The sequence below is a fragment of the Eptatretus burgeri genome, chromosome 2, assembly GCF_056783735.1.
Source record: "Eptatretus burgeri isolate ZD-2024b chromosome 2, Ebu_testis_v1, whole genome shotgun sequence".
In the NCBI taxonomy this organism is placed as follows: Eukaryota; Metazoa; Chordata; class Myxini; order Myxiniformes; family Myxinidae; genus Eptatretus; species Eptatretus burgeri.
The window spans coordinates 98061308-98088342 of NC_140962.1; the positions used below are offsets into that span (position 1 = coordinate 98061308).

Sequence of the window (27035 nt, forward strand, 5' to 3'; positions counted from 1 at the left end):
GGGGGGGCAGATCGAAGACAGAGCAGTGGGGGGGAGGCTGGAGAGGAGACAGTCGAAGACAGAAAGACCACCGACCTGCCTGTGGTGAGAGAGTGAGAGACCCAAAGACTCATCCTCATCATGTGAGCTACCAACGATCCTAAATGCCTTGGTTTCCATGGCGTGAAGGTGAGAGGTGGGAGCACCAGGCCAGAGGGGAGATCGGTACTCCATCAGGCTGCGGACGAAAGCTTTGTACATGGTCAGAAGTTCAGGTGTGCCAAGGAAGGACCTTGTATGACGGAAGATGTCCACTCAGTGGCTGGCTTTGGAGGCCAACTTTGAAATGTAGTTTGCTCAAGAAATATCATGGCAGATAGTGAGAGCCAGGAGTTTGAATGACTGAACTTCCTCAAAAGGATTGTTGAGAAAGTAGATGGGGAGGGAGTGTGGGGGGTTTCCAGATGGTCCTTTCAGAGAGAGTTAGTGGGATTGTGAGATTTGTCAGGATTGAAAGACATGTTCCAAGTGCTTGACCAGATTGTGCTTTTATCCAGGTCGACATAAGTGAAGAAGCTGCTGCTTGCCGATCTGAGGGATGACAGATGGTACGGCAGAGGGTGGAGTCAATAGCAAAGAGATAGAGGATTTTCCAATCAGAGAGATCATTGATGAAAACCAGAAAAAGAACAGGGCCCAGAACACTGCCTTGAGGAACTCCAGCCTGGACAGGAAGAGGGGATGAAAGAACTCCATTTAGGGCCACATTTTGGCTGCGACAGGAGAGGAAGTCTGCGAGCCATGAGTGGAGATGGCCTTGGATACCATAGGAAGAGAGTTTGGTGAGCAGCGCAGGGTGCAGACAGTGTCAAAAGTACGTGATATGTCCAGGGATACGGCTCTGATTTCCTGTCTGGCATTGAGTATCTCCATCCATTGTTGGAAGAGCAGAAGCAGCATATCTAGGTTAGAGTGACCTGGTCTGAATCCAAATTGATGATCGGAAATCAATCCATTGGAGAAGAGGAAGGATTTAATGTCTGAAGTGATGATGGATTCCATAACCTTGCTGATGATTGGAAGAAGGCTGATTGGCCTGTAGTTGTGGGGATCTGTTTTTGCACCTTTTTTATGCAGGGCAGTGATGTTTGTTGATTTCCAAGCAGATGGCAGATGACCTTGAGCAAATGGGAGGGTGAATAGAACAGAGAGAGGGTGAGCAAGAGCAGAAGAGCAGGTTTTTAGGACACGTGGGCTGATGCCGTCTGGACCGGTTGTGGAATATGAGACGAGGTTTGACAGCAAGCTCTCCACCTTGCCAGGCGAAAAGAACACAGAGTCCAAGAACAGCTGGGTACAGAAAGTGATGGGTTTGGGACACAAGCTTTTGAAGAAGAAGAAGAAGAAGAGTTTCATCAAAGTTACTCAGCTCTGTACAGAGTTACAGCCATAATCCAACCATGGACACAATAAGTAAATGCCAGATAAGTAAGAGTTATTGCTCTTGACATCAGGGCAACGTTTGATCAATCCGAGCATCAAGGAGCCCAAGTAAAGGTGACATCATTCAGAACAAAAAGAAAACGCCGAAATGATTGGCATCACATGTAACGCTGAGGAATTTGTTATGGCCAGAGAAGAAGGTTATCACAAGCCTAAAACAGCTGCAAGAGTTCCTCAGAGCAGTGTTCACACTGATTATAATTATCATTGGTTGTTTTCCTCCATTAAAAGATCAGGAATAGAGATGTTTGTTGAAGATTCCACCATGTTCAGCACCATTCATAACAACTCTGACAATGAAGCATCACATTCCTGTCCGCAGGAAGATCTTGACATGAGTTCGGGCTAACAAGTTGAAAGTTACATTCATGTCTGAGAAGTGCCAAGTGATGACTATCTTGAGCAATAGAGATTCCAGGCAGATTATGTACCTTGGCCAGCAACCAGGAGTCCAACATTGTCAACATCCTGTGAGTCATGATTGAGCAGAGGCTCAACTGAGCCAACCAGAGTCCAATTAGGACAGAACGTATTGATTTATCAACTCACCATATCACTCAACAATGTCTGTCACTGGTGATCTTTTGCTGCATGATATGCTGCACTTTTGCTGCATATCACATGATATAATGCAGTTACTCATTCTCTTTGCTTCAACAACTGTACAATCAAGAACTGCACTGTCTTCAACTTCCACGATGTCCTGCTTTATTTGTACCATGATATATTGGATCAAATATGGACGCCATACCAAGTAACATGAGAGGCTAATAATCCTCGAGTGGTTATTGACGTATCCTCATAATATCTTTCAACACATAAGGACCCATTAGTCCGAGTGGTTGCATTAGCTTAAAGAGAAGGCCCACCATCATTATTTCAGAACAACTTGGGATGGGTACAAAACACTGTACTGTTTAAATGGGTAGTTCTCCAGCTTACTGAACAACTGTTTTACAGGATTGCCATTTTCTACAAAAAGAGATTGGCCAAGTATAAAGAAAAAAATACAGGTGTGGAGAGGGGAGAAAAAGAAACGATATATCCTTTTCGAAAGGGGGTCTCTGTTTTCTACAGCCTCGTCTCTGACATTACTCCCTCTGCTCTCTCTATACTCTAATCCTCCCAAGCAACTCAACGATGCACATGTTCTTCCAGTAACCCCTTCCGGTTAAACTAGAATCCAAGCTGACTGCACTCCTCAACTCCTTTGTTCCTCATTTTTCCCATCCATGGAATCGCCTCCCACAGGCCATTTTTTCCCATTCTTCCCACCACGGCTTCAAACAGGCAGTGTCATCCTGACCCATGATGTTTATTATCTCCCCTTAACCTTTGTAACCTCTCTTACTTGCTGGTTTCAGTGGGTTTTTTGTCTCTCTCTCTCTCTCTCTCTCTCTCTCTCTCTCTCTCTCTCTCTCTCTCTCTCTCTCTCTCTCTCTCTCTCTTTCTCTCTCTCTCTCTCTCTCTCTCTCTCTCTCTCTCTCTCTCTCTCTCTCTCTCTCTCTCTCTCTCTCTCTCTCTCTCTCTCTCTCTCTCTCTCTCTCTCTCTCTCTCTCTCTCTCTCTCTCTCTCTCTCTCTCTCTCTCTCTCTCTCTCTCTCTCTCTCTCTCTCTCTCTCTCTCTCCATTTATTCGCTGGCTGATTGTGCCCAATTGGTCAACCTTGCTTTTCCATGAGCCTCAGTTTTACTAGAACGGCACTCGGTAGAGCACATACCTCCACCAGGCTGAACAGTTTATGTTTGTTATCCCATTGATAGGCCAGATCTGCAACCGGACCTGAACCAAAATTTAACCGGCTTGTTCTTGTCACCTACCCAACTCAGTAACTCATTCACCAAGTTTCGTCTGAATCCGTCCATAACTTTTGGAGATATCCTGCTCACAGACAAATATACAGACAGACAAACAGGGGTGCAAACATAACCTCCTTACACCATAGGTTGCAGAGGTAATAAAAAATGGCGAGTGTGTGTGTGTGTGTGTGTGTGTGTGTGTGTGTGTGTGTGTGTGTGTGTGTGTGTGTGTGTGTGTGTGTGTGTGTGTGTGTGTGTGTGTGTGTGTGTGTGTGTGTGTGTGTGTGTGTGTGTGTGTGTGTGTGGGATAGGACGCTGGTTTGACTCACCTTTTCTCCTGCTGATACTGTTCACCGTTTCTGAGATACACCCTTCTGGGCCAGGGGGGAAAGCTTCACATTTGATCTCCGATGGCCAAACACCAAATTCAGGGACAGCACTGCATGAGCTGGATATGGTACATGCATCTCGCACCACCTCACAGAGCGATCGGCATGGCTGCACAAACCTGTTGGGAGAGGAGGATGTGAGGTCATTCAATAAATCCATAAAATAAAGGATGGAACACATGATGGTGGTTGTGGAGAAAATACTTTCCAGATTTTACCCGACTCGCCAGAGAAAGATACTTGATCATGTTTCCCTCGGTTATACAAAAGCAAGATGATGATTATATCACTCCAATCGGCTGAGCAGAACTCCTGGCCAAGCAACGTGATGATGCAGGCCAGGCGAGCTCGGCTCGCAGCTGTCCTCGCTCACTCATGCTCGCCATCTTGCCTTTCTTGTCAAAAGGTAAGTGTCACGACATGTTCCCAAATATGGTGATGACTGACTCCTGTCTTACTTGGCTGCCCCTTTGCCTTAGCATTTCTAACGGTACACGGTGAAACACCAGGATAACAGTTTACAGCTGGGTAAGGATTCAAACACACGCGAGACAGCTTAGAGGGGACAACAGACATATTTTTTGATTTTGATGAACCATACTCCTTATAGAGTGTTGGTGCTGCTGAAGCACTTTCTTGGCAAGGGTTATACTGGGTGATTTGCCATTGCCTTCCCAGTGTTAATGTTTATTCGTGCTCTGTCCTTTTAATGCCGAGTCTCAAGCAAGGAAGCAGCACATACCAGTTTTACAGTCTTTGGTATGAATTGGCTGGAGTTTGAACCAGGAACCTTATATACCCAGAGAGTACATGCTAACAATTACACCACCAAGTCTGGTGGCAGATAACCCTTATTATAATTCATGGCACGGTGTTTGTGTGTGGGTTTGTTTGTTTGTCACACTACTCTTCCTACAGTTGTGGGACGATTACATCCAGACTTGCTAAACAGGATCAGCATAACCCCAGTTAATGTATAGGAGTGTTTTTATCTTTGATGGTAGTCTTGGGGGGGGGGGGGAGGGGGTGCAAATTCTCCATGTAAATGTGCCACCTACAGGTGGTGGGGGGTATTACAAGTCTCCCCATTCACAGTGCAGTATTCCTGTCTCCACGTTTTCCAGTGTATTGAGGTGTTTTGAATTACAAGCAGTAGGTATGTTTTTGCTTCATGCACATCACCCAGGTTATTTATTTTTGCGTATACGGAGCTGTCAGTTACCTATACACCGCCCAAATAAAGGTATGCGTCAGAAGAACGTGTTGCATGCTTGGAACAAGATCACCCATAGGACGGGTACTCTGCTAGTTGGTGTAGTCCAAAATAGATGAAGAAGAATTTGTGAAGAGGAAGACTGTTTTGGTGAAAGTGTTATAAAATATACTAGCCGGGAGGCGACGATGGTTCGCGGGCATTATTGAACAATGCCACAATAGGTACAATTGAGTTAGTGGAAGCTTTTGAAGAAGCCCTACTGTAAAAACCTATCTCTTCCGTCAAAATTGACCAAATCAAATCGGATTTTTTTTAATATGTTGTACTTATGGACATTACGCACAGCTTCTCGGAAATGAAATTGCGAGAAAAAAAACAAAAATAAATAAAAAGTTCAAGTGGGCGTGGCGTGGGACGCCCCTCATACAAAAAGACACAACTAGACCATATAATACTGCAGCATAACAAACCAATTGTTTGACTTTTCATAAAAGCACCAAAATTGGTACATATGTTGACTAATGTATTCTGAATAATTCTGGATATGGAGCCACTCGAGATTTTGCCTTGGTCAGCTTTGGCGGCCATTTTCCAAAATGGCCACCATTCTACTTTAACAACATAGGATATCTGTCATTGTTATTCTCTTTGTAGGTTTCTCAGAGGTGATAAATACTCCATGTGATGTGCATTTACAAAGGAAAACAATACAAATGTCATTTGTGTTGATTTATTATGTTTCCAACCATTGTATTGGGGAAAAATGGTCATTTTTATGGGAAAATCCATTTTCGCACACAGCATCAGTGACAGGTTCAAAAGTATCTATGTCCAAATAAGTATCTCTTTATATAAGGGCATACAGCAAAACAATGCCCGTGTCAAGGGTGACGGACGGAGGTGCCGTTGGCCTGACGGACAATCCCAGTGCTCTGAGGTGCTGGATGGTCGCCAGATCCGAGGTGGCCAGAGTGATCATGGAGTTTGAGGAGGCGAACATGCATCCAAATGCCAATGAGGAGACACGTCACCATGAAGAAACACCGCGTGCACAGGAAACATTTGCCTAAGATGTACAATCACTTGTGGCTGTCATTGAAGAGCTGGGGAATCCCTTCGAGGAGGATAGTCCAGATTTGCTGGTCCTAGACACCAAGGAGATTGCCGATCCTGCAGTGATTGTAGACATCGTCGTCTTGGCGGTGATGGTAGCCCAGGCACTACCATGCGTGGATGAACTCTGGATTGCCTTTGGGACGGGCAAGAACTACTGCTACATCCCTGCCCATGAAATAGCTGCCTCCCTCTGTCCACAGAAGACACATGCCCTCCCTGTCTTCCACGCCATGACCGGATGTGACACGGTATCAGCATTCGTGGGGCATGGGAAGAAATCTGCCTGGGCCACATGAAACTCGTTTCCAGAACTGACAAATTCTCTTGTGACCCTGACCACCACACCAGTTAACATCCAGGATGACACAATGCACTGCATTGAAAGGTTTGTGGTGCTCCTCTATGACCGCACCAGTCCATATACGGACGTCAACGAGGCCAGAAAGAAACTCTTCGCCAAGAGGAACTCCGTCCAGCACATCCCACCTACCTACGATGCTTTGGAACAGCATGTGAAGAGATCAGTCTTCCAGGGTGGCTATGTCTGGGGGCAGATCTTGGTCCCTCAACCCATGCTTCCATCACCAACAAGCTGGGGCTGGCGGCAAACAGAGGATGGGTCCTACGAACCGCTCTGGACCACACTCCCTGAGGCTTCAAAAAGCTGCTTCGAGCTGGTGTCGTGCGGCTGCAAAAAAGGCTGAAGAAACCGCTACAAATGCAAGAAGGCTAATCTGCAATGCACTGGACTGTGTGCTTGTGAAGGAGAATGCCAGTAGACAGACGCAGTAGACACAGACCGAGATATCGGCCTAGCTTAGAATGTGCAAATGCAAAGTCGCATTGCTTGTAAAAGTGTTGACTTCTTGATCCAGAGCCAGTACACTTGAGCTCAGCAACTCATATTGTACTAGACTGATGTATGTGCGTACTATGTGTTCTGGTAGAATGGGAGTAGACAGTAAACCGTAGCCACTTCAAAGTGAAGTGTGCAATAATTTGACTACATTTTCTGAGTTTGTCATTATCACGATTATCAGTTCCCTTTTCAAAATAGAGTAAAGTATGTAATCTATAATGCAATTTTTGTTGATTCCAAACCCATTGAATGTGATGGATATCATTTGACTCTTGTTCTCCAGGTAATAATGGGTACTTTTCAGTGAAAAGTTGCAGGAGAGCAGCAATTTACAAATCAAATAATGGCTTTTTTACCGAAAATACTGGCTCATAATATTTGAATATGCTTTTTCATGGTCAATTTACTGAATTTTACACTTTCCTTATATCTACCACCAATACAATAAGAAAATAAGAGCATATAGCCAATTTCGCTAAAGTAGAATGGTGGCCATTTTGGAAAATGGTCGCCGAAGCTGACCAAGGCACAATCTCGGGTGGCTCCATATCTGGAATTGTTCGGAATACATTATTCTACATGTGTACCAATTTTGGTGCTTTTATGCAAATTTGAACAATTGATCTGAAATATCACACTACGCTGCAGGACTAATGATATCAAGCTTGTGTCCAAGTTTCATCAAGATCGCATCAAACGTCATGGAGCTATGCTCTGGAGAGAGTCACAAACAGACAGACAGACACACAGACACAACGAAAATAGTGGTCACTGCTGGCACCTGCAAACCAAAAATATGTTTTGTTAATTTCACTGACTCTCTTTCCGTCATGTTCCTCCTATGTTATATAATACTGATCATTCTTCATGTACAGTCATTGGACAAACATCGTTGTAAAATGACAAAGTGGATGCAGGCGGAGGCAGCACGTTGCATTCGCTTGAGAATGTCTGTGATTGTAGTTTTTGATAAAATTTTGTTTTGACGAAGAACTTCTATTCCATCAGTTTGTGTATCGATTTATAATATAACATCGGGAAGTTAATACCGGATAGTTAATTTCCGTAGAGGCTGGTTTTTGTACCACTCATTCACCAAGAATACTTATCAGGGAGTCAGTAGGGACTTCTGATATGCAGATGGCACTGATACTCCGTATGTTTAAAACTGCACAACAGCAATCCTCAAACAAATTGACCGAGATACAAACTTATAAACCTATAAAGTATCTTCCAGTCGTCTGCGAAGGATTTCACATCCATAACACTCATTAAAAACTTTTGGACAGCATGGCTGAGCGACAAAACTGACCTACTCAAAATAGCCTGACAGCCTAACTCAAGATTGGTTAAGGACTCAGTTTAACCACAAATCTACTGCATTTTATAGTGGGAAGGTCCACGGCTACTCAAAATGTTCATAACTTGAAAGGATTCCATGAAAAATATGAAGGGAAACGAGGGGTGGTTGGGACCATGCCTGTCAATGCCTGGTGGGGGAGGGGCTGTGGCACCACAATTACCTGAGGGTCAATCACATATAAATGGGTGTGGTTAACCTCGAAAAAAATACAGTCCAATTGGCAACAGAAAACCACTTCTAAAAACAGGTGTGGTCATTTATTTATTCAGATGCAGCCTGTGGCTGCATCATTTTCTGGGGGTGCAGCTGTGCCACTGATGCAATGCCCCCCCACTACCAGTAAGCTGGTAATCATTTTGCCAACCTCAGAATAAAAACCAATGTCACCCCCAAGGTGACCAGTATCTTGCCAAAATGTGAACATGAGTGACTTATTTATTCGATTAAAGTTACTCAAAAAATAAGGGTTTCGTCGACCTTGATGCTTGACCTTTTTGTGACCTTGACCTTTGACCTTGACCTTTATATTTTCGTACGGTTAATGGTATCTCTCCAGGACCGTTGTACATGAAATATCAAGAGATTTTGATGACAACTGAGGAAATAAAATTTTCATGAAAAATCCGTTTTTTTTCAAAATCATAGCGTCAAAAATCATAGCGTCAAACTTTTGACAGATCTGGAAAGCACTTATCAAGCGCTTTCATATGAGGTATTACCCGATATGGTATCTAAGATTTCAAAATTTGACCTTGGGGTCAAAAACTTTCGACCTCCAGCGCTAACCATGAAGGTCAAGGCCGATCGCCACCAAAAATTAATCAGCTGAGCGACAGACCATGAACTATATTCCCATGAAGTTTGAAGACGATCCGATCAAAATTACTCAAAAAAATAAGGGTTTTGTCGACTCCCCTGATTTGCGACAAAGTGACCTTGACCTTGAAAATTGTATGCGCTGAAAGGGACCTCTATAGGCCTCTGATATGCGAAGTTACAAAAATTTCCAATGATAACTGTGCTCTGCAGAGTGATCGATACGTGATTACAGACAAACAAAACAACAACAACAAAAAAACATACAAGCTGACTAACATATCTTGCAAAAACTTCGTTTTGGCAAGATAACAATGACAAGCTGAATCAACCCACCTGGTGTTAATTCAATAGACCACAAGGGGCTTGAACTCAAGACCATAAGATCTTAAGCCAGCCACCTTTACCATTAAGCCAACACCAGGCTAAGGTGTGATTAACGATGGACTATTACGTACAGTCCAACAACCATTGTACAATAATTATCTATACACTATATATAAAACCGAAAAACAGTGAAGCCAATAAAGTATCTTCAACAGGGCGCTCAAGGTCCGCCAACAACCCCCTTCTGGGAAAACTACCAAAATCACGAATCACTGCTCACCTTCATACTTTCATTCCTCTTTTTTCCCGCCTTTAGAATAAACTCCCTCACTCTATTCAATACCATTCTTCCCTCCAGGCCTTCAAAACAGCTGTTCACCACCACCTCTTATCATCCCCCATCCAAAGCCTTGATCTCTTGTACCCCCGTTAATCCACCCCAAACCCACCTCCTTCAAATTCCCCGCTTTCCTTCTTGAAAGTCCCTGTAATGTCTATCTTGTATACCCCTTGTTCCCCGCCCCATCCCTCTGTTCCACACTGTTTTGTCCTTCCCTCTATTGCCCCTCTTGTCTCATGCCCCCCTTGTTGTGTGTTATCTCTCATATGAGCCTCGACAAGATATACAAAATAAAATTTAAAAATAAATAAATAAAAAGCCTCCGTCGACCAATGTGAGTATGTCTATCAATTACGTACCTCCTCATTCTTATTCAGCACACCACTGTGGGTAGCATCATTGGCTGAGGGCACAGCTGTGCCGCCGATGCTGTGCCCCCATTACGAGTACACTGGTACTCATTTTGCTGACCTCGGAAGGATGACAGGCTGAGTCAACCCCACCTGGTGTTAATTCAATGGCCCACGGGGCTGGAACTCAGGGTAATTACATACCGTTTGAATGTGAAAACTGCTGTACTCCTACAAACTTGTTTCGTTACATTATGATCGATGGCGTTGAACCGTGAGGACGTGTATTAATTAATTATTATTGCACCATGACGACTTCTGGGCCTTTCAACTTGAGCTTTACACCTCTCAGACCATTAAACCTTCAGATATTTTATGGTGGGGTCGGACTAGAAAGTGCAGCGTGCTTGAACACGTGGAGGTGCAGCAAGTCGAGAAATTTCGGAATTTCAGTTTTTCGGCACAAATCATAACCCTTATTATGACCTGCACCGGCACAGGTGACCCAGGTGACCTATGACCTGCATATGACCTATTATGACCGGCACAAATCATACACTGCATCAGAGATGAACAAAACTCTGTTATTAAAGTCTTCCAGTCTAATTCAATGTGAAGTGTTTTCACACATAATATCGTACAATCAAAATAAAACTTAACATCATGTAAATACAAATTATAAACAAAGGTAAAAGGGTTAGGGATGTTACTTCAAAGGGTGACGTTGAACACGTGAAACCATCCCTACATCCATCGATGACTAATGGTTGTCACTGGAAAAGACTGTGTGTGTGTTTGTGTTTGTGTTTGTGTGTGTGTGTATGTATTTGTGTATGTGTGTGTTTGTGTATGTGTGTATGTATGTGTGTATGTGTGTATGTGTGTATGTGTGTGTATGTGTGTATGTGTGTATGTGTGTGTGTGTGTTAACTGTTTAATGTTTCAGTAGTTACATTCACACATGCAAACTATTAATATATACATTATCATACAAAAATACACAATTTAGTGTATGTCTGTCTGACCGCAATACATTCAGTCAATACTTATCCAATCTTAACCAAACCTGTCAGGGGGAATAAGGATCACGAGACGGAGGTTATAGCTATTTTTTCTTCCCCCCCCCCCCACGAGGGGGATTTAAAGTGTATAAATAGCTCAGCATGGCGTTTTGTGCAGCACACATACCAGGCATAAAATTATTATAAGCACTAACGATTCTGTCCAACGTACGATGACCTTTTTAAACACTCATTATTAAACTGGAACAAGTTTGGAGGAAACCCTGTATGCTTCAGGCATTCTTTGCTTGTCGCGTCCCCCTCAGACAAGCGGTTCAGAACCGTCTCGACGTGCGGGCCTCGACGTGCTCGGCCTCGACGTGCTCGGCCTCGACGTGCGGGGCCTCGACGTGCAAGGCCTCGGCGTGCTCGGCCTCGACGTGCGGGGCCTCGACGTGCAAGGCCTCAGCGTGCTCGACCTCGACGTGCGGGGCCTCGACGTGCTAGGCCTCGACGTGCTCGGCCTCGACGTGCAAGGCCTCGGCGTGCTCGGCCTCGACGTGCGGGGCCTCGACGCAAGTTTTTTTTTTAATGTTGAGGGTTTATTGGCGCTGTCAGAGCTAGGAGACTCTATCCATGCCACGCACCAGAATCTGATCAAACTCGCCTACAGCCATAGCCTTACAGCCATAGCCTTACAGCCATAGCCCTACAGCCATAGCCCTACAGCCATAGCCCTACAGCCATAGCCCTACAGCCATAGCCCTACAGCCATAGCCTTACAGCCATAGCCCTACAGCCATAGCCCTACAGCCATAGCCCTACAGCCATAGCCCTACAGCCATAGCCCTACAGCCATAGCCCTACAGCCATAGCCTTACAGCCATAACCTGTAGTGTCGTGTAGAAGATGCTTAGCAGGCAGACACGAGCGGGGGAACAGTCGAGCCCGGCTGTGGGGTACAAGCACGAGCGCGGGCGTACTTTGCCCGCGGCTCTCCTTTATTACGTACTCAACACACTCACGAGCCGTGGCACTACTACGTCGCCTCAGGCGGCGCGCACTCCTTATATTCCTGGCAGACACGATGCTCACGACCACTCCCCCCATCATCATCCCCCCGCCCCGCAGGCCCGCAGGCTATACCACACTCCTCCCTCCTAAAACTATGATTATTAAATGATCACCATCATAATAAGCATAAACAGCACGAAGTACTACGGTATAACAGTAGACAAGGTACAAAAAAGAAAACAGCGAAGTATAAAAGCACATCACATCATATAACGTGTGGAAGCTAGCTAGTGGAGCTGCAACGGCCAGGTTCCGAAGACGGAGGTGCACACAGCACCTACCAAACTCTGACCGCGTTACCGATATGAAGCAGCAAGGCGAGAAGCACAGCAGCACTACACAGCAGAAACGCCCCCAGGCGGCTCATGCTTACATGGCCTTCGGCGAGGCCGCGGCGACCTCCCGAGCAAACGTCCCCCGGCACCATCAAATGCCTCCGGCCCACAAGGCGGCACACCTCCCCCAGGCAGACCTGAAGCAGATAAACATTCCGAGGCCGGAAGCCCGCTGTCTGGAAGCCGTGGCGCCAGCGCCAGACTCGATTGACCTTGGATGGGGGCGCTGAACAGCGCCGCTGGCTGGATGCAACCAATGCTCCACAACAACCCACGCACCACAATCAGTTGAGATGCCAACGCCCGTCTAAACGGCCTTGAGCGAACACAGAGAGCTGTGCCCCCGGCGCCAGGCACGTCTGACCTTGCCGCAACCAGAGGTGGGGGTAACGCTGACCAGCGCACCAGTCCTGGCTCCGAGTCGATTTCCGAGAGCCACACGGCAGTTAGACGGTAGCAACTCCATTTAAACCACACTCCAACCATAGGCTCGTCATAAATCAATAGGAATATCACTGGAACCATTGCAAATTCATTTTCCCGTACAGCGCGTTCTTTCGGCAAAATCCCTGCACATGACAAAGCAACTACCCGCGGCCCGGGGCAATGGAAGGCCAACCAAACCTTTTTATTCGCCACCACCGCTCCCAAAGCCACAACATCACCGTTGCAGGCAGCAACGAACGGCCGCTCCCGTTGCATCGACGCGGCTCCCGCCGCCAGAACCTCGCCCTCGGGCCTCGACGAAAGCATCGAAGAGAGCACCGGCACACCTGGAGGTACGAACTGGAGATCCAGCCCGAGGTGCGCCAGCCAGTCCCGACCCAAAAGGGCGGGCCCCTCCCCTCGCACCACGAACACCGAGAGCCGGGCGCGTCGACCTCGGTAGCGCACTGAGACGTCGGCCCTCGCAAGCAGTGCAATCGCTTCACCGGTGTACGTGTACAGCGACAAGGCCGTCTCGACTAGGCGAACACCGCGAAGACCACGAGCCGCCTGCTCGCCCATGACCGACACTGCAGCCCCGGTGTCCACGCAAAACACAGTCGGCTCGCCATTCACTTCGACCTCCACCGTGAACGGCGTCGTCATCTCCGGACCAACGGAAAACAGACTCAACCGTGGTTGCATCTCCTGCTCTGGCCCGCCGCCATGGCATCGCCATGCCCCGGCTGCAGGCCGATCTCCAGGTCACTGGGGTCCTCCCGCACCTCGTCATCCAAGACCCCAACGGAGGCCCCCGCCATCCGACACACACGCTTCAAATGTCCCACCTTGTGACAATGCAAACACACGGTGTTCTTATACGGGCACATTCGTCGCAGGTGCGGACCACCACACCCCCAGCACCCCTGGAAATCCACCTCGCTCCTGGTGCGACCGTACTGTGGTGCGCGCCCTCGTCCCGCACCGCCAGACACGCGTGCGACCTGCGGCACCTGGGTCATCGCGCGGACCCCGGGCTGCGCGACCTGTGGCGCCTGGGTCATCGCGTGAACTCCGGGATGTGCGACCTGCGGCACCTGGGTCACCGCGTGGACCTCGGGATCAGCCGACATGCCCCAGCTGGAGCTACTCATTACGTCCTGGCCAGCGATGGTGTGGACATCCGTGAGTGTCTGCTCGACAGACGAAGCAGTCCCGACCGCCGAGTCGAATGTGACGTCGGTCAACCGCAGGATGGCTGCTACCATCTTCGCGTCTCGCAGACCAGAAATAAAACGATCTCTGAGTCGTGCCGGACGCTCCTCTGCCGTGAACTTGCAAGGCACGGCCGAATGCTTCACCCATGCTACGAAGTCTGCAACGCGCTCCTCGCCACCCTTCGCGAGGTGATCGAACTGGAACCGCGCGAGCTGCAACGACTTCTCTGGCGCCAAGTGGGTCTTCATTTTCGCCACGATGTCCTGAAACGATAGCCCGTCATCACTGGGCTTATCTGGAGCCACCAAATCACTCAGCAGCCGGTAGTGCTCCATTGATAGCGAGGCGAGCAAGATCGACTTGCGTTTTTCTTCATCATCTACATCATTCGCGTGGAAGTAGCAACCCAATTGTTCAGAAAACAACTCGAAGTCATCTCCCCCGAAAACGGGCACGCGCCCGTGCACCGTGCCCCGACCTTCTGCCATGCTCGTGCTGGCGAGACGCTTGGCTCCGTAGCCTGGAACCGCACGGGTTATTCGCTGCCGCCCTGCACACGCCGATCCGAAGGTCCTCGTCAGCCAACTGTAGTGTCGTGTAGAAGATGCTTCGCAGGCAGACACGAGCGGGGGAACAGTCGATCCCGGCTGTGGGGTACAAGCGTGAGCGCGGGCGTACTTTGCCCGCGGCTCTCCTTTATTACGTACTCAACACACTCACGAGCCGTGGCACTACTACGACGCCTCAGGCGGCGCGCACTCCTTATATTCCTGGCAGACATGATGCTCACGACCACTCCCCCCATCATCATCCCCCCGCCCCGCAGGCCCGCAGGCTATACCACACTGCAACGGTGATGTTGTGGCTTTGGGAGCGGTGGTGGCAAATAAAAAGGTTTGGTTGGCCTTCCATTGCCCCGGGCCGCGGGTAGTTGCTTTGTCATGTGCAGGGATTTTGCCGAAAGAACGCGCTGTACGGGAAAATGAATTTGCAATGGTTCCAGTGATATTCCTATTGATTTATGACGAGCCTATGGTTGAAGTGTGGTTTAAATGGAGTTGCTACCGTCTAACTGCCGTGTGGGTCTCGGAGATCGACTCGGAGCTACGCATGTCCCTGCGAGGGAAGGCTGTTGTTCTCATGGGCAAGAACACCATGATGCGCAAAGCCATCCGCGGCCACCTGGAGAGTATCCCATCCTCGTCGCCAACTGTAGTGTCGTGTAGAAGATGCTTAGCAGGCAGACACGAGCGGGGGAACAGTCGAGCCCGGCTGTGGGGTACAAGCGCGAGCGCGGGCGTACTTTGCCCGCGGCTCTCCTTTATTACGTACTCAACACACTCACGAGCCGTGGCACTACTACGACGCCTCAGGCGGCGCGCACTCCTTATATTCCTGGCAGACACGATGCTCACGACCACTCCCCCCATCATCATCCCCCCGCCCCGCAGGCCCGCAGGCTATACCACATAACCTTACAGCCATAGCCTTACAGCCATAGCCTTACAGCCATAGCCCTACAGCCATAGCCCTACAGCCATAGCCTTACAGCCATAGCCTTACAGCCATAGCCCTACAGCCATAGCCTTACAGCCATAGCCCTACAGCCATAGCCTTACAGCCATATCCTTACAGCCATAGCCCTACAGCCATAGCCCTACAGCCATAGCCTTACAGCCATAGCCCTACAGCCATAGCCTTACAGCCATAACCTTACAGCCATAGCCTTACAGCCATAACCTTACAGCCATAGTCTTACAGCCAGAGCCCTACAGCCAGAGCCCTACAGCCAGAGCCCTACAGCCAGAGCCCTACAGCCAGAGCCCTACAGCCAGAGCCCTACAGCCACCCTGGAAGGATTCCAGCGCCTTTAATGCCGAAAATGAGTCCGAGAGGATAACTGCACTAAGAGGATTGAACTCGATTATCCATTCCATAGCGAGGACGATTGCAAATAGTTCCATCGAAGAAACTAGATGGTCGGTTAACCGAAAAGCCCTGACCACACGGACATCCGGGATACATGATGAGGCCGAGGGAGAGAGAGAGAGAGGGAGGAGTTTTTAGAGGGGCATCATAGAGATATTGAAAGAGGGCACCATCGGGAGAGGGCATCATCGAGAGAGGGGAGGGAGCACACGAACCGACACCCGCCCTCCTCGACGTAAGTGGCAATGATCATTTGCTAATAAAGGTGATAAAATGAGTCTTGACGCATGAATGGTGAATCCCATTGCCTGTCTGATTTTACCTTCCATTACATTATTCGTGGATTGTAGCCCATATGGATTGTTTATAACATATTTTGTGGCCTCATATGTGATTTCTCCCAGCCATGGTTTCAAGTGTGATGTGCACTATTGCCCCCGACACGCTTACGGCCCAATTGTGACCTTTATTTGATGCATAACCCTATTCCTCAGGTTCGTTAGCATCGTTTAATACTCGTTAAGAGGGAAATGTGGACAAAATTGGATGTATACTGAACAAAAATATAAACGCACCAACCTAAATATCTAAGTCAAGATTGCCATTATGGGAAAATGGTCAAACCGATGATATGTTTGAGCAATGGTTCCTTTGTTTTGCTCAAGACAGATGTTCCCATTGAAATTGACCACTCTGAGTGTGTGGACTCACACGTTGAGTAATCCTTCCCATGAGCACCATGGGGCTTGACAGAGTGATGGTCAGTGAGCGTGACCAGGACACAAACACTCCCTATAGCTTGCCCTATAAAAGGCCTCCCCAAAATGTGGACTGGTGCCAAATGTCAACATGCCACAGATGTCACAAATCTTGAGGGAGCGCGCCATTGGCATGCTGAATGCTGGGACGTCAGTACGGGCCGTTGCAGCACACTTCAATGTCCACCACTCCACCATTAGCCGCCTGAGAACGCGCCTCAGAGAGACTGGAAGCACCGTGAATCGCCCACATGCCCGGCGACCACGTGTGACCACCGCCGGTCAGGATCGTCACATGAGGCTGCAACATCTCCGGGATCGACTCCGACCGGCCACGAGGACTGCCGATGAGACTGTCGGGCTGCATAACAGGCGCAGGCGATAATCTGGTGATGTCCATGCGCCGGAGATGCACCGCTCTGCGCGACGCCAACGGTGGACACACCCGCTACTGACTGTGTGAACTCTGACAGTGACACCTCGGTTGTGTCGGCTGTTGTAGCGCAAAGACTGTCGCCAGAATTCTCAAGGAACTCTTTGAAATTTAATGCTCAATTGTCATGGATTCGATAACCAAATTGTTGTGAAGATTTAGTATTAATGACTTCGAGGTAAAATAGTAACAATCGCTTGGTGCGTTTATATTTTTGTTCAGTGTACCTACACATGGGCGGTGAATCGGCTAACAGTCGCTGGTCCGCATACCTGTCAGAAGTAAAAGTTATTATAACCAGTTATACAGTTTCATCAAATCGTGGCCGACTTCTCATGACGTTCATCAGATGTCTCCAAACATCCCTACCCTGCACCGCTTTCCGGAGCTCCGGCAGAGACAGCTTGGTTGCAGCCTCTACCTCATCCAAAGGTGTGTTCCATGATTAATCTGCTTGCTCTCGCTTGCCAAGCCAGCCATTCCTTATTGATCGTTTCTTTGGAGGGCTTGCTTGAGTGCTTAAATCAAGTGAGCTACTTGGCGAGCGCTCCACAAGATGATTGGTAATGGAACACACCCCAAGCATATACATTGTCTACTTCTTCCTCTTCTTCCCTCAACCATACCCAACATGGTTGACTAAGTCTGGTGTTGGCTCAGTGGTTAGGGTGGTGGCTTGGGATCCTCGGGTCCTGAGTTCAAGCCCCGTCGGCCGCTGAATTAATACACCAGGGGGTTGACTCAGCCTGTCATCCTTCTGAGGTCAGCGAAATGAGTACCAGTTCCAGTGTGTGTACTGGTAGAGGGGTACTGCATCAGCGACACAGTCATGCTTCAAGAAATGATAGCTACCATACAACCACCATGGATGACTTATCCAGACTTTGGTTTTCTGCACCCACGATGTATCCAAAGCCTGACAGTTTCTGATTTACCATCAGTACTTCTTATGTACATGTTGGTATAACTTATTCAAGTACTGATTTGTTTGTTCTTCGTGCAGTCCATGGAATTTTAACGTTCATCTCAAACACCACATTAAAAAAAAGCTATCAATCTTCTTCCTTTCCTTCTTTCTCACTGTCCATGACTCACATCCACACATTGCAACTGGAAATACCGGAGCACTCTCCGGCCTCCTCCACGTTTGGATTGTCACATCTTTGTCTTTCCAGATCCTTGTCAATCCTGACATTGCTGTTCTCCCCAACACGACTCGTCTATGAATTCCTCCTTCACATTCTTCACTCATTTCAATCTTAGAACCCAGGGAGATGAACCTCTGCACTGTTTCCACGTGATCTTCTCCCAATATGAACACGTCGATCTTCTTAGTTGACAGGATTTTAATCTTTTTTTTAGGTTTAAATGAAGACCAGCTTGTTCACTTTCCTTCTTCGCTGTCTGCAGAAGTTTCATCAACTTCTCTTTACTTTCTTTCAACAGAGTATTGTCATCAGCATACTGTATGTTATTGATACATCTTCCTCCACTCCTGATACATCTTCCTCCACTCCTAATACATCATCCTCCAATCCCAACACATCTTCCTCCAATCCGAATACATCATCCTCCACTCCCAATACATCTTCCTCCAATCCAAATACATCTTCCTCCAATCCAAATACATCTTCCTCCAAACCTAATACATCTTCCTCTAATCCAAATACATCATCCTCCAATCCTAATACATCTTCTTCCAATCCTCATACATCTTCCTCCAATCCGAATACATCATCCTCCACTCCCAATACATCTTCCTCCAATCCAAATACATCTTCCTCTAATCCAAATACATCATCCTCCAATCCTAATACATCTTCTTCCAATCCTCATACATCTTCCTCCAATCCTAATACATCATCCTCCAATCCTAATACATCTTCCTCCATTCCTAATACATCTTCCTCCAATCCTCATACATCTTCCCCCAATCCTAATACATCTTCCTCCAATTCGAATACACCTTCCTCCAATCCTAATACATCATCCTCCAATCCTAATACATCTTCTTCCAATCCTCATACATCTTCCTCCATTCCTAATACATCGTCCTCCAATCCTAATACATCTTCCTCCAATCCTCATACATCTTCCCCCAATCCGAATACATCTTCCTCCAATTCGAATACACCTTCCTCCAATCCTAATACATCTTCCTCCAATCCTAATACATCTTCCTCCAATCCTAATACTCCTCCTCTTCTTCTTCTTTTGGCTGCTCCCATGAGGGGTTGCCACAGCGGATCAACTGTCTCCATTTCGCTCTATCCTCCACATCTTCCATTGACACTCCAACCGCCTGCATGTCCACCCTCACCGCATCCATGAACCTCTTCTTTGGCCTTCCTCTTCTCCTCCTGCCTGGCGGCTCCATCCTCAGCATCATCATCCTCCACTCCCAATACATCTTCCTCCAATCCAAATACATCTTCCTCCAATCCAAATACATCTTCCTCCAAACCTAATACATCTTCCTCTAATCCAAATACATCATCCTCCAATCCTAATACATCTTCTTCCAATCCTCATACATCTTCCTCCAATCCGAATAAATCATCCTCCACTCCCAATACATCTTCCTCCAATCCAAATACATCATCCTCCAATCCTAATACATCTTCTTCCAATCCTCATACATCTTCCTCCAATCCTAATACATCATCCTCCAATCCTAATACATCTTCCTCCATTCCTAATACATCATCCTCCAATCCTAATACATCTTCCTCCATTCCTAATACATCTTCCTCCAATCCTCATACATCTTCCCCCAATCCTAATACATCTTCCTCCAATTCGAATACACCTTCCTCCAATCCTAATACATCATCCTCCAATCCTAATACATCTTCTTCCAATCCTCATACATCTTCCTCCATTCCTAATACATCGTCCTCCAATCCTAATACATCTTCCTCCATTCCTAATACATCTTCCTCCAATCCTCATAAATCTTCCCCCAATCCGAATACACCTTCCTCCAATCCTAATACATCTTCCTCCTATCCTAATACATCTTCCTCCAATCCTGATACTCCTCCTCTTCTTCTTCTTTTGGCTGCTCCCATGAGGGGTTGCCACAGCGGATCAACCGTCTCCATTTCGCTCTATCCTCCACATCTTCCATTGACACTCCAACCGCCTGCATGTCCACCCTCACCACATCCATGAACCTCTTCTTTGGCCTTCCTCTTCTCCTCCTGCCTGGCGGCTCCATCCTCAGCATCATCATCCTCCACTCCCAATACATCTTCCTCCAATCCAAATACATCTTCCTCTAATCCAAATACATCATCCTCCAATCCTAATACATCTTCTTCCAATCCTCATACATCTTCCTCCAATCCGAATACATCATCCTCCACTCCCAATACATCTTCCTCCAATCCAAATACATCATCCTCCAATCCTAATACATCTTCTTCCAATCCTCATACATCTTCCTCCAATCCTAATACATCATCCTCCAATCCTAATACATCTTCCTCCATTCCTAATACATCATCCTCCAATCCTAATACATCTTCCTCCATTCCTAATACATCTTCCTCCAATCCTCATACATCTTCCCCCAATCCTAATACATCTTCCTCCAATTCGAATACACCTTCCTCCAATCCTAATACATCATCCTCCAATCCTAATACATCTTCTTCCAATCCTCATACATCTTCCTCCATTCCTAATACATCGTCCTCCATTCCTAATACATCTTCCTCCATTCCTAATACATCTTCCTCCAATCCTCATAAATCTTCCCCCAATCCGAATACACCTTCCTCCAATCCTAATACATCTTCCTCCTATCCTAATACATCTTCCTCCAATCCTAATACTCCTCCTCTTCTTCTTCTTTTGGCTGCTCCCATGAGGGGTTGCCACAGCGGATCAACCGTCTCCATTTCGCTCTATCCTCCACATCTTCCATTGACACTCCAACCGCCTGCATGTCCACCCTCACCGCATCCATGAACCTCTTCTTTGGCCTTCCTCTTCTCCTCCTGCCTGGCGGCTCCATCCTCAGCATCATCATCCTCCACTCCCAATACATCTTCCTCCAATCCAAATACATCTTCCTCTAATCCAAATACATCATCCTCCAATCCTAATACATCTTCTTCCAATCCTCATACATCTTCCTCCAATCCGAATACATCATCCTCCACTCCCAATACATCTTCCTCCAATCCAAATACATCATCCTCCAATCCTAATACATCTTCTTCCAATCCTCATACATCTTCCTCCAATCCTAATACATCATCCTCCAATCCTAATACATCTTCCTCCATTCCTAATACATCATCCTCCAATCCTAATACATCTTCCTCCATTCCTAATACATCTTCCTCCAATCCTCATACATCTTCCCCCAATCCTAATACATCTTCCTCCAATTCGAATACACCTTCCTCCAATCCTAATACATCATCCTCCAATCCTAATACATCTTCTTCCAATCCTCATACATCTTCCTCCATTCCTAATACATCGTCCTCCAATCCTAATACATCTTCCTCCATTCCTAATACATCTTCCTCCAATCCTCATAAATCTTCCCCCAATCCGAATACACCTTCCTCCAATCCTAATACATCTTCCTCCTATCCTAATACATCTTCCTCCAATCCTAATACTCCTCCTCTTCTTCTTCTTTTGGCTGCTCCCATGAGGGGTTGCCACAGCGGATCAACCATCTCCATTTCGCTCTATCCTCCACATCTTCCATTGACACTCCAACCGCCTGCATGTCCACCCTCACCGCATCCATGAACCTCTTCTTTGGCCTTCCTCTTCTCCTCCTGCCTGGCGGCTCCATCCTCAGCATCCTTCTCCCGATATACTCCGCTTCCCTCCTGTACACATGTCCAAGCCATCTCAATCTCGCCTCTCTCACTTTGTCTCCAAACTGTCCTACCTGCACTGTCCCTCGAATATACTCATTCCTTATCCTGTCCATCCTCGTCACTCCCAACGAGAATCGCAGCATCTTTAACTCTGCCACCTCCAACTCCGCTTCCTGTCTTTTTGTTAGCGCCACCGCCTCCAAACTATGCAACATAGCTGGTCTCATTACCGTCTTATATACTTTCCCCTTCACTCTTGCAGCTACCCTTCTGTCACAAATCACTCCTGCAACTCTTCTCCACCCACTCCATCCTGCCTGCACTCTCTTTTTCACTTCTCTACCACACTCTCCGTTACTTTGGACAGTTAATCCCAAGTATTTAAACCCATCCACCTTCCCCACCTCAACCTCTTGCAACTGCACCATACCACCACCCTCCCTCTCATTTACACATATGTATTCCGTCTTACTCCTACTGACTATTATTCCCCTTTTCTCCAGTGCGTACCTCCACCTCTTGAGGCTTCCCTCAGCCTGCTCCCTACTCTCTCTACAGATCATGATGTCATCCGCGAACATCATAGTCCAAGGAGACTCCAGTCTGATCTCGTCCGTCAACCTGTCCATCATCATTGCAAACAGGAAAGGGCTCAGCGTTGATCCTTAGTGCAATCCCACTTTTACCTTAAACCGGTCCGTCATTCCTACCGCACACCTCACCGCTGTCGCACTGTCCTCATACATATCATGCACGATCCTCACATACTTCTCCACCACTCCCGACTTCCTCATACAATGCCACAACTCCTCTCTTGGCACCCTATCATAAGCTTTCTCTAAATCCACAAACACACAATGTAACTCCTTCTGGCCTTCCCTATACTTCTCCATCAACATTCTCAAAGCAAACATCACATCAGTGGTGCTCTTTCCTGGCATAAACCCATATTGCTGCTCACAAATCGTCACCTCTCCTCTCAACCTAGCTTCCACTACTCTTTCCCACAACTTCATGGTGTGGCTTAACAACTTTATCCCTCTGTAATTTCCACAGCTCTGCACATCACCCTTGTGCTTGAAAATCGGAACCAGTACACTTGATCTCCACTCCTCCAGCATTCTCTCACTTTCCAAGATTTTATTAAACAATCTGGTTCACAACCCCACTGCCATCTCTCCAAAGCACTTCCATGCCTCCACTGGTATGTCATCTGGGCCAACCGACTTTCCACTTTTCATCCTCTTCATAGCAGTCCTCACTTCATCCTTACTGATCCACCCCACTTCCTGATTCACTATCTCCACCTCTTCCAACCTTCTCTCTCTCTCTCATTTTCTTCATTCATCAGCTCCTCAAAGTACTCCATCCACCTTCTCAACACACTCTCCTCGCTCGTCAGCACATTCCCATTTGCGTCCTTTATCACCCTAACCTGCAGCACATCCTTCCCAGCTTGCCAATCCCTCTGTCTTGCCAATTGGTATAAATCCTTTTCCCCTTCTTTTGTATCCAACTTCTCATACAGCTCGTCATATGCCTTTTTCTTAGCCTTTGCCACCTCTCTCTTTGCCTTTCGCCACCACTCCTTGTACTCCTGCCTACTTTCTTCATCTCTGACTATCCCACTTCTTTTTCGCCAGCCCCTTCTTCCTTATACTTTGCTGCACTTCCTCGTTCCACCACCAAGTCTCCTTATCTTCCTTCCTCTGTCCAGATGTCACACCCAGTACCTTCCAAGCTATCTCCCTCACCACTTCTGCTGTAGTTGCCCAATCATCCCACCCATCTTTACCACCATCCAACACCTGTCTCGCCTCCTCCCTAAATTCCACGCAACAGTCTTCCTCCTTCAGTTTCCACCATCTGGTCCTTGGTTCAGCCCTCACTCTCTTCCTCAACCTCACCTCCAAAATCATCCTACAGACCATCAATCGATGCTGTCGAGCTACACTCTCCCCTGCCACCACCTTACAGTCTCTAATCTCTTTCAGGTTGCATTTCCTGCTTAAGATGTAATCCACCTGTGTGCACTTTCCTCCACTCTTGTATGTCACCCTGTGTTCCTCCTTCTTGAAATACATATTTACAACTGCCATTTCCATTCTTTTTGCAAACTCTACCACCATTTGCCCTTCCACATTTCTCTTGTTGAGAACGTACCTACCCATCACCTTCTCATCCTCTTTATTCCCTTCCCCAACATGCCCATTGAAATCTGCTCCAATCACCACTCTTTTATCCTTGGATACACTCTCCACCACTTCATCTAACTCACTCCAGAAATCTTCTTTATAGAAGAACTTCTTCACTCTCACCTGCAATACCCTCTTGACATAATCTTCCTTCAGGATTACCCCGACACCATTTCTCCTCCCATCCACACCATGGTAGAACAGTTTGAAACCACCTCCAATGCTCCTAGCCTTACTCCCCATCCACTTGGTCTCTTGTACACACAGTATGTCCACCTTTCTTCTCTCCATCATATTAGCCAACTCTTGCCCTTTGCCAGTCATCGTCCCAACATTCAGAGTTCCAACGCTCACCTCCACACTTCTACTCTTCCCCCTCTCCCACTTCCTCCGGACTCTCCTTTCCCGTCTCCTTCTCCTCCTTCGCCCAGCAGGAGCACAATTTCCACTGGTACCCTGCTGACCACCGGTACTGGTGGTGGTCGTTGGTAACCCAGGCCTCGACCGATCCGGTATGGAAATTCGTTTTGTTGTCCGCATAATGATTTGGCATAGGTTTTTATGCCGGATGCCCTTCCTGACGCAACCCTGGTCGCCTCTTACGACACACAGGGATATGGTACACCTCTTCTAACCGGGGAATACACCGGGCCCAGTACACTGGTACTCATTTCGCCGACCTCGGAAGGATGACAGGCTGAGTCAACCCCCTGGTGTTATACGACTTGGAATATGTATGTATGTATATGTATATGTATATATATATATATATATATATATATATATATATATATATATATATATATATATATATATATATATATATATATATATATATATATATATATATATATATATATATATATAGTAGACTAGGCGTAAGTCGGCAGCGTGTAACTCGTCATTTCGCCTAAGTCAGCAGCATCAAAAAGTCCCGAATTTATCTCATGTTAAATCCCTTTGAATAAAGGGTCATCCCTCTGTAAGTCGTCATCTCTAAGTCGTCACTTCGTCTAAGTCGTCAGATGTTGTCCGTTCCCGCGTAATGGAAACTCAAGTAAATTACCACTCCTAACTCGTCACACGGAACTGCTGCCTCGTGAGAAGCCCAATTTCATGGAATCATGATGCTCGCTCATTGGTTTACACCGCCAGTGATAGGCTATTTATAACTGCGTACACACGTTGATCGCACTGCAGGCAGGACAATGGCGACTAAGCGTAAGCTTACAACTAAAACCTACTAAGAAAAATACGACATTATCCAGTCTTGCGAGGCAAACCCACTGATGAAGAAAACAGCCATAGCTGAGAAGTTGGATATCAAACGGCAGACATTGAACGATATCTTGAAGAATAAGGGCTAGATATTTGGACAAGTGGAGAAGATCGCGAGGCCGGTGGTAAGTGTGAAACGCGTGAAATGTGTGTCCTTTGAAGATGTCGATGACGCGCTCATCATCTGGTTTCGGCAAATGTCGGCTCAGCCAAATATTCGGTTGGACGGTGAAATGTTGCTGCTGAAGGCACGTAAATTCGCTGCGGACCTCGGGCATGATGATGCCGAGACCTTGCCGATGCACTGGATAGAGAGATTCAAAGTGAGGTGGGGAATCGGCAAGGTCAAGAGGTGCGACGAATCAGGCAGCGTGGATTCGCCGATACTGTCTGGATGTGATGCGCCGATACTGTCTTTTGGTGGAGGATTGCCCAGACAACATCATGGAATACAATGACCGGTTTGAGTCCTTTCTCATGCACCAGATGCCCAAGAGTTTGAGGCAGTCAAACATAACAGATTACTTCGCGAAGAAGTAAAGGATCAAACGAGCTTCGTGTTGAAGTCCGATCATGGTTTTATATTGGCTTGTTTTGTACATCACCGCACTCACTTACACATTGGCATTGAGTGGTAATCATCACCATGATGACTGTGTGTCATGTAATTTGTCACCATACCATCACCGATGGTATATGAGTTGTCTTACAGTTGTTCATTATCTTTACTTTTGATAAACTGATTCATGAATTCCATCTTTGCTTGATCACTTTCCAACTCACCAATGAACCCCCACCTATGCCCCGAGGATTGTGTTTTCCTTTTGGTACAATAGCCGGCTCTCACATATACGTGTCCAGGCCACGCGCGACTTCATCCTTCACCCCACAATCATCATGAATGTTCGCATACGTGTAAGTCGTCACATTTCTAAGTCGTCATTTTTTTCTCAGTCCCGATGGTGACGACTTACGCCTAATCTACTGTATATATATATATATATATATATATATATATATATATATATATATATATATATATATATATATATATATATATATATATTGTTGTGAATTCGCGCCCGCCGGCGTGCGGACGGCCACGTAACTCGGATCGCGGCACGTTGCCCACCGGACGGACAATTCAGTCGTGACCCTCCGGGAACTATCGTCCGGAGCCAGTCACGGGTGGGCCTATCGACCTCACCACAATCGTGCCAATCGGCCACCCGCGTAGGATAGGGTTGTTCGCCAAACTCGACCTACCTAAGTACCCACACGGATGGTAAACCGGGCGATCGTACCTCGCCGCTGGTCGACTCCGGACACGAGCCGCTTGGGCGGCCCGTTCCGTACTATCGGGATAACCGAGCGGTGTTATCGTCGACCTCGACGGTTCAGATTAATTACCGGGATCATGGACCTGCTACGAACCCTTTACATGAAGCAGGATGGGGAGTCAATGGAGAAAAGACGAAGCGA

At 47.1% G+C, this 27035-nt stretch overlaps 1 protein-coding gene and 1 long non-coding RNA gene across 3 annotated transcripts in view; one reads left to right on the top strand and one right to left on the bottom strand.

The window, feature by feature from the left end:
- The window catches only part of LOC147032651 (uncharacterized), a 134165-nt gene that overhangs the window by 25589 nt on the left and 81541 nt on the right, over positions 1–27035 (top strand). The gene's annotated exons all lie outside the window — the stretch shown is intronic.
- The window catches only part of LOC147032652 (secreted frizzled-related protein 5-like), a 45587-nt gene that overhangs the window by 15678 nt on the left and 2874 nt on the right, over positions 1–27035 (bottom strand). Inside the window, exon 2 of the mRNA XM_085870448.1 lies at positions 3610–3788. Coding sequence (XP_085726574.1) covers positions 3610–3788 — 179 coding nt within the window. The remainder of the gene's footprint in view (positions 1–3609; positions 3789–27035) is intronic.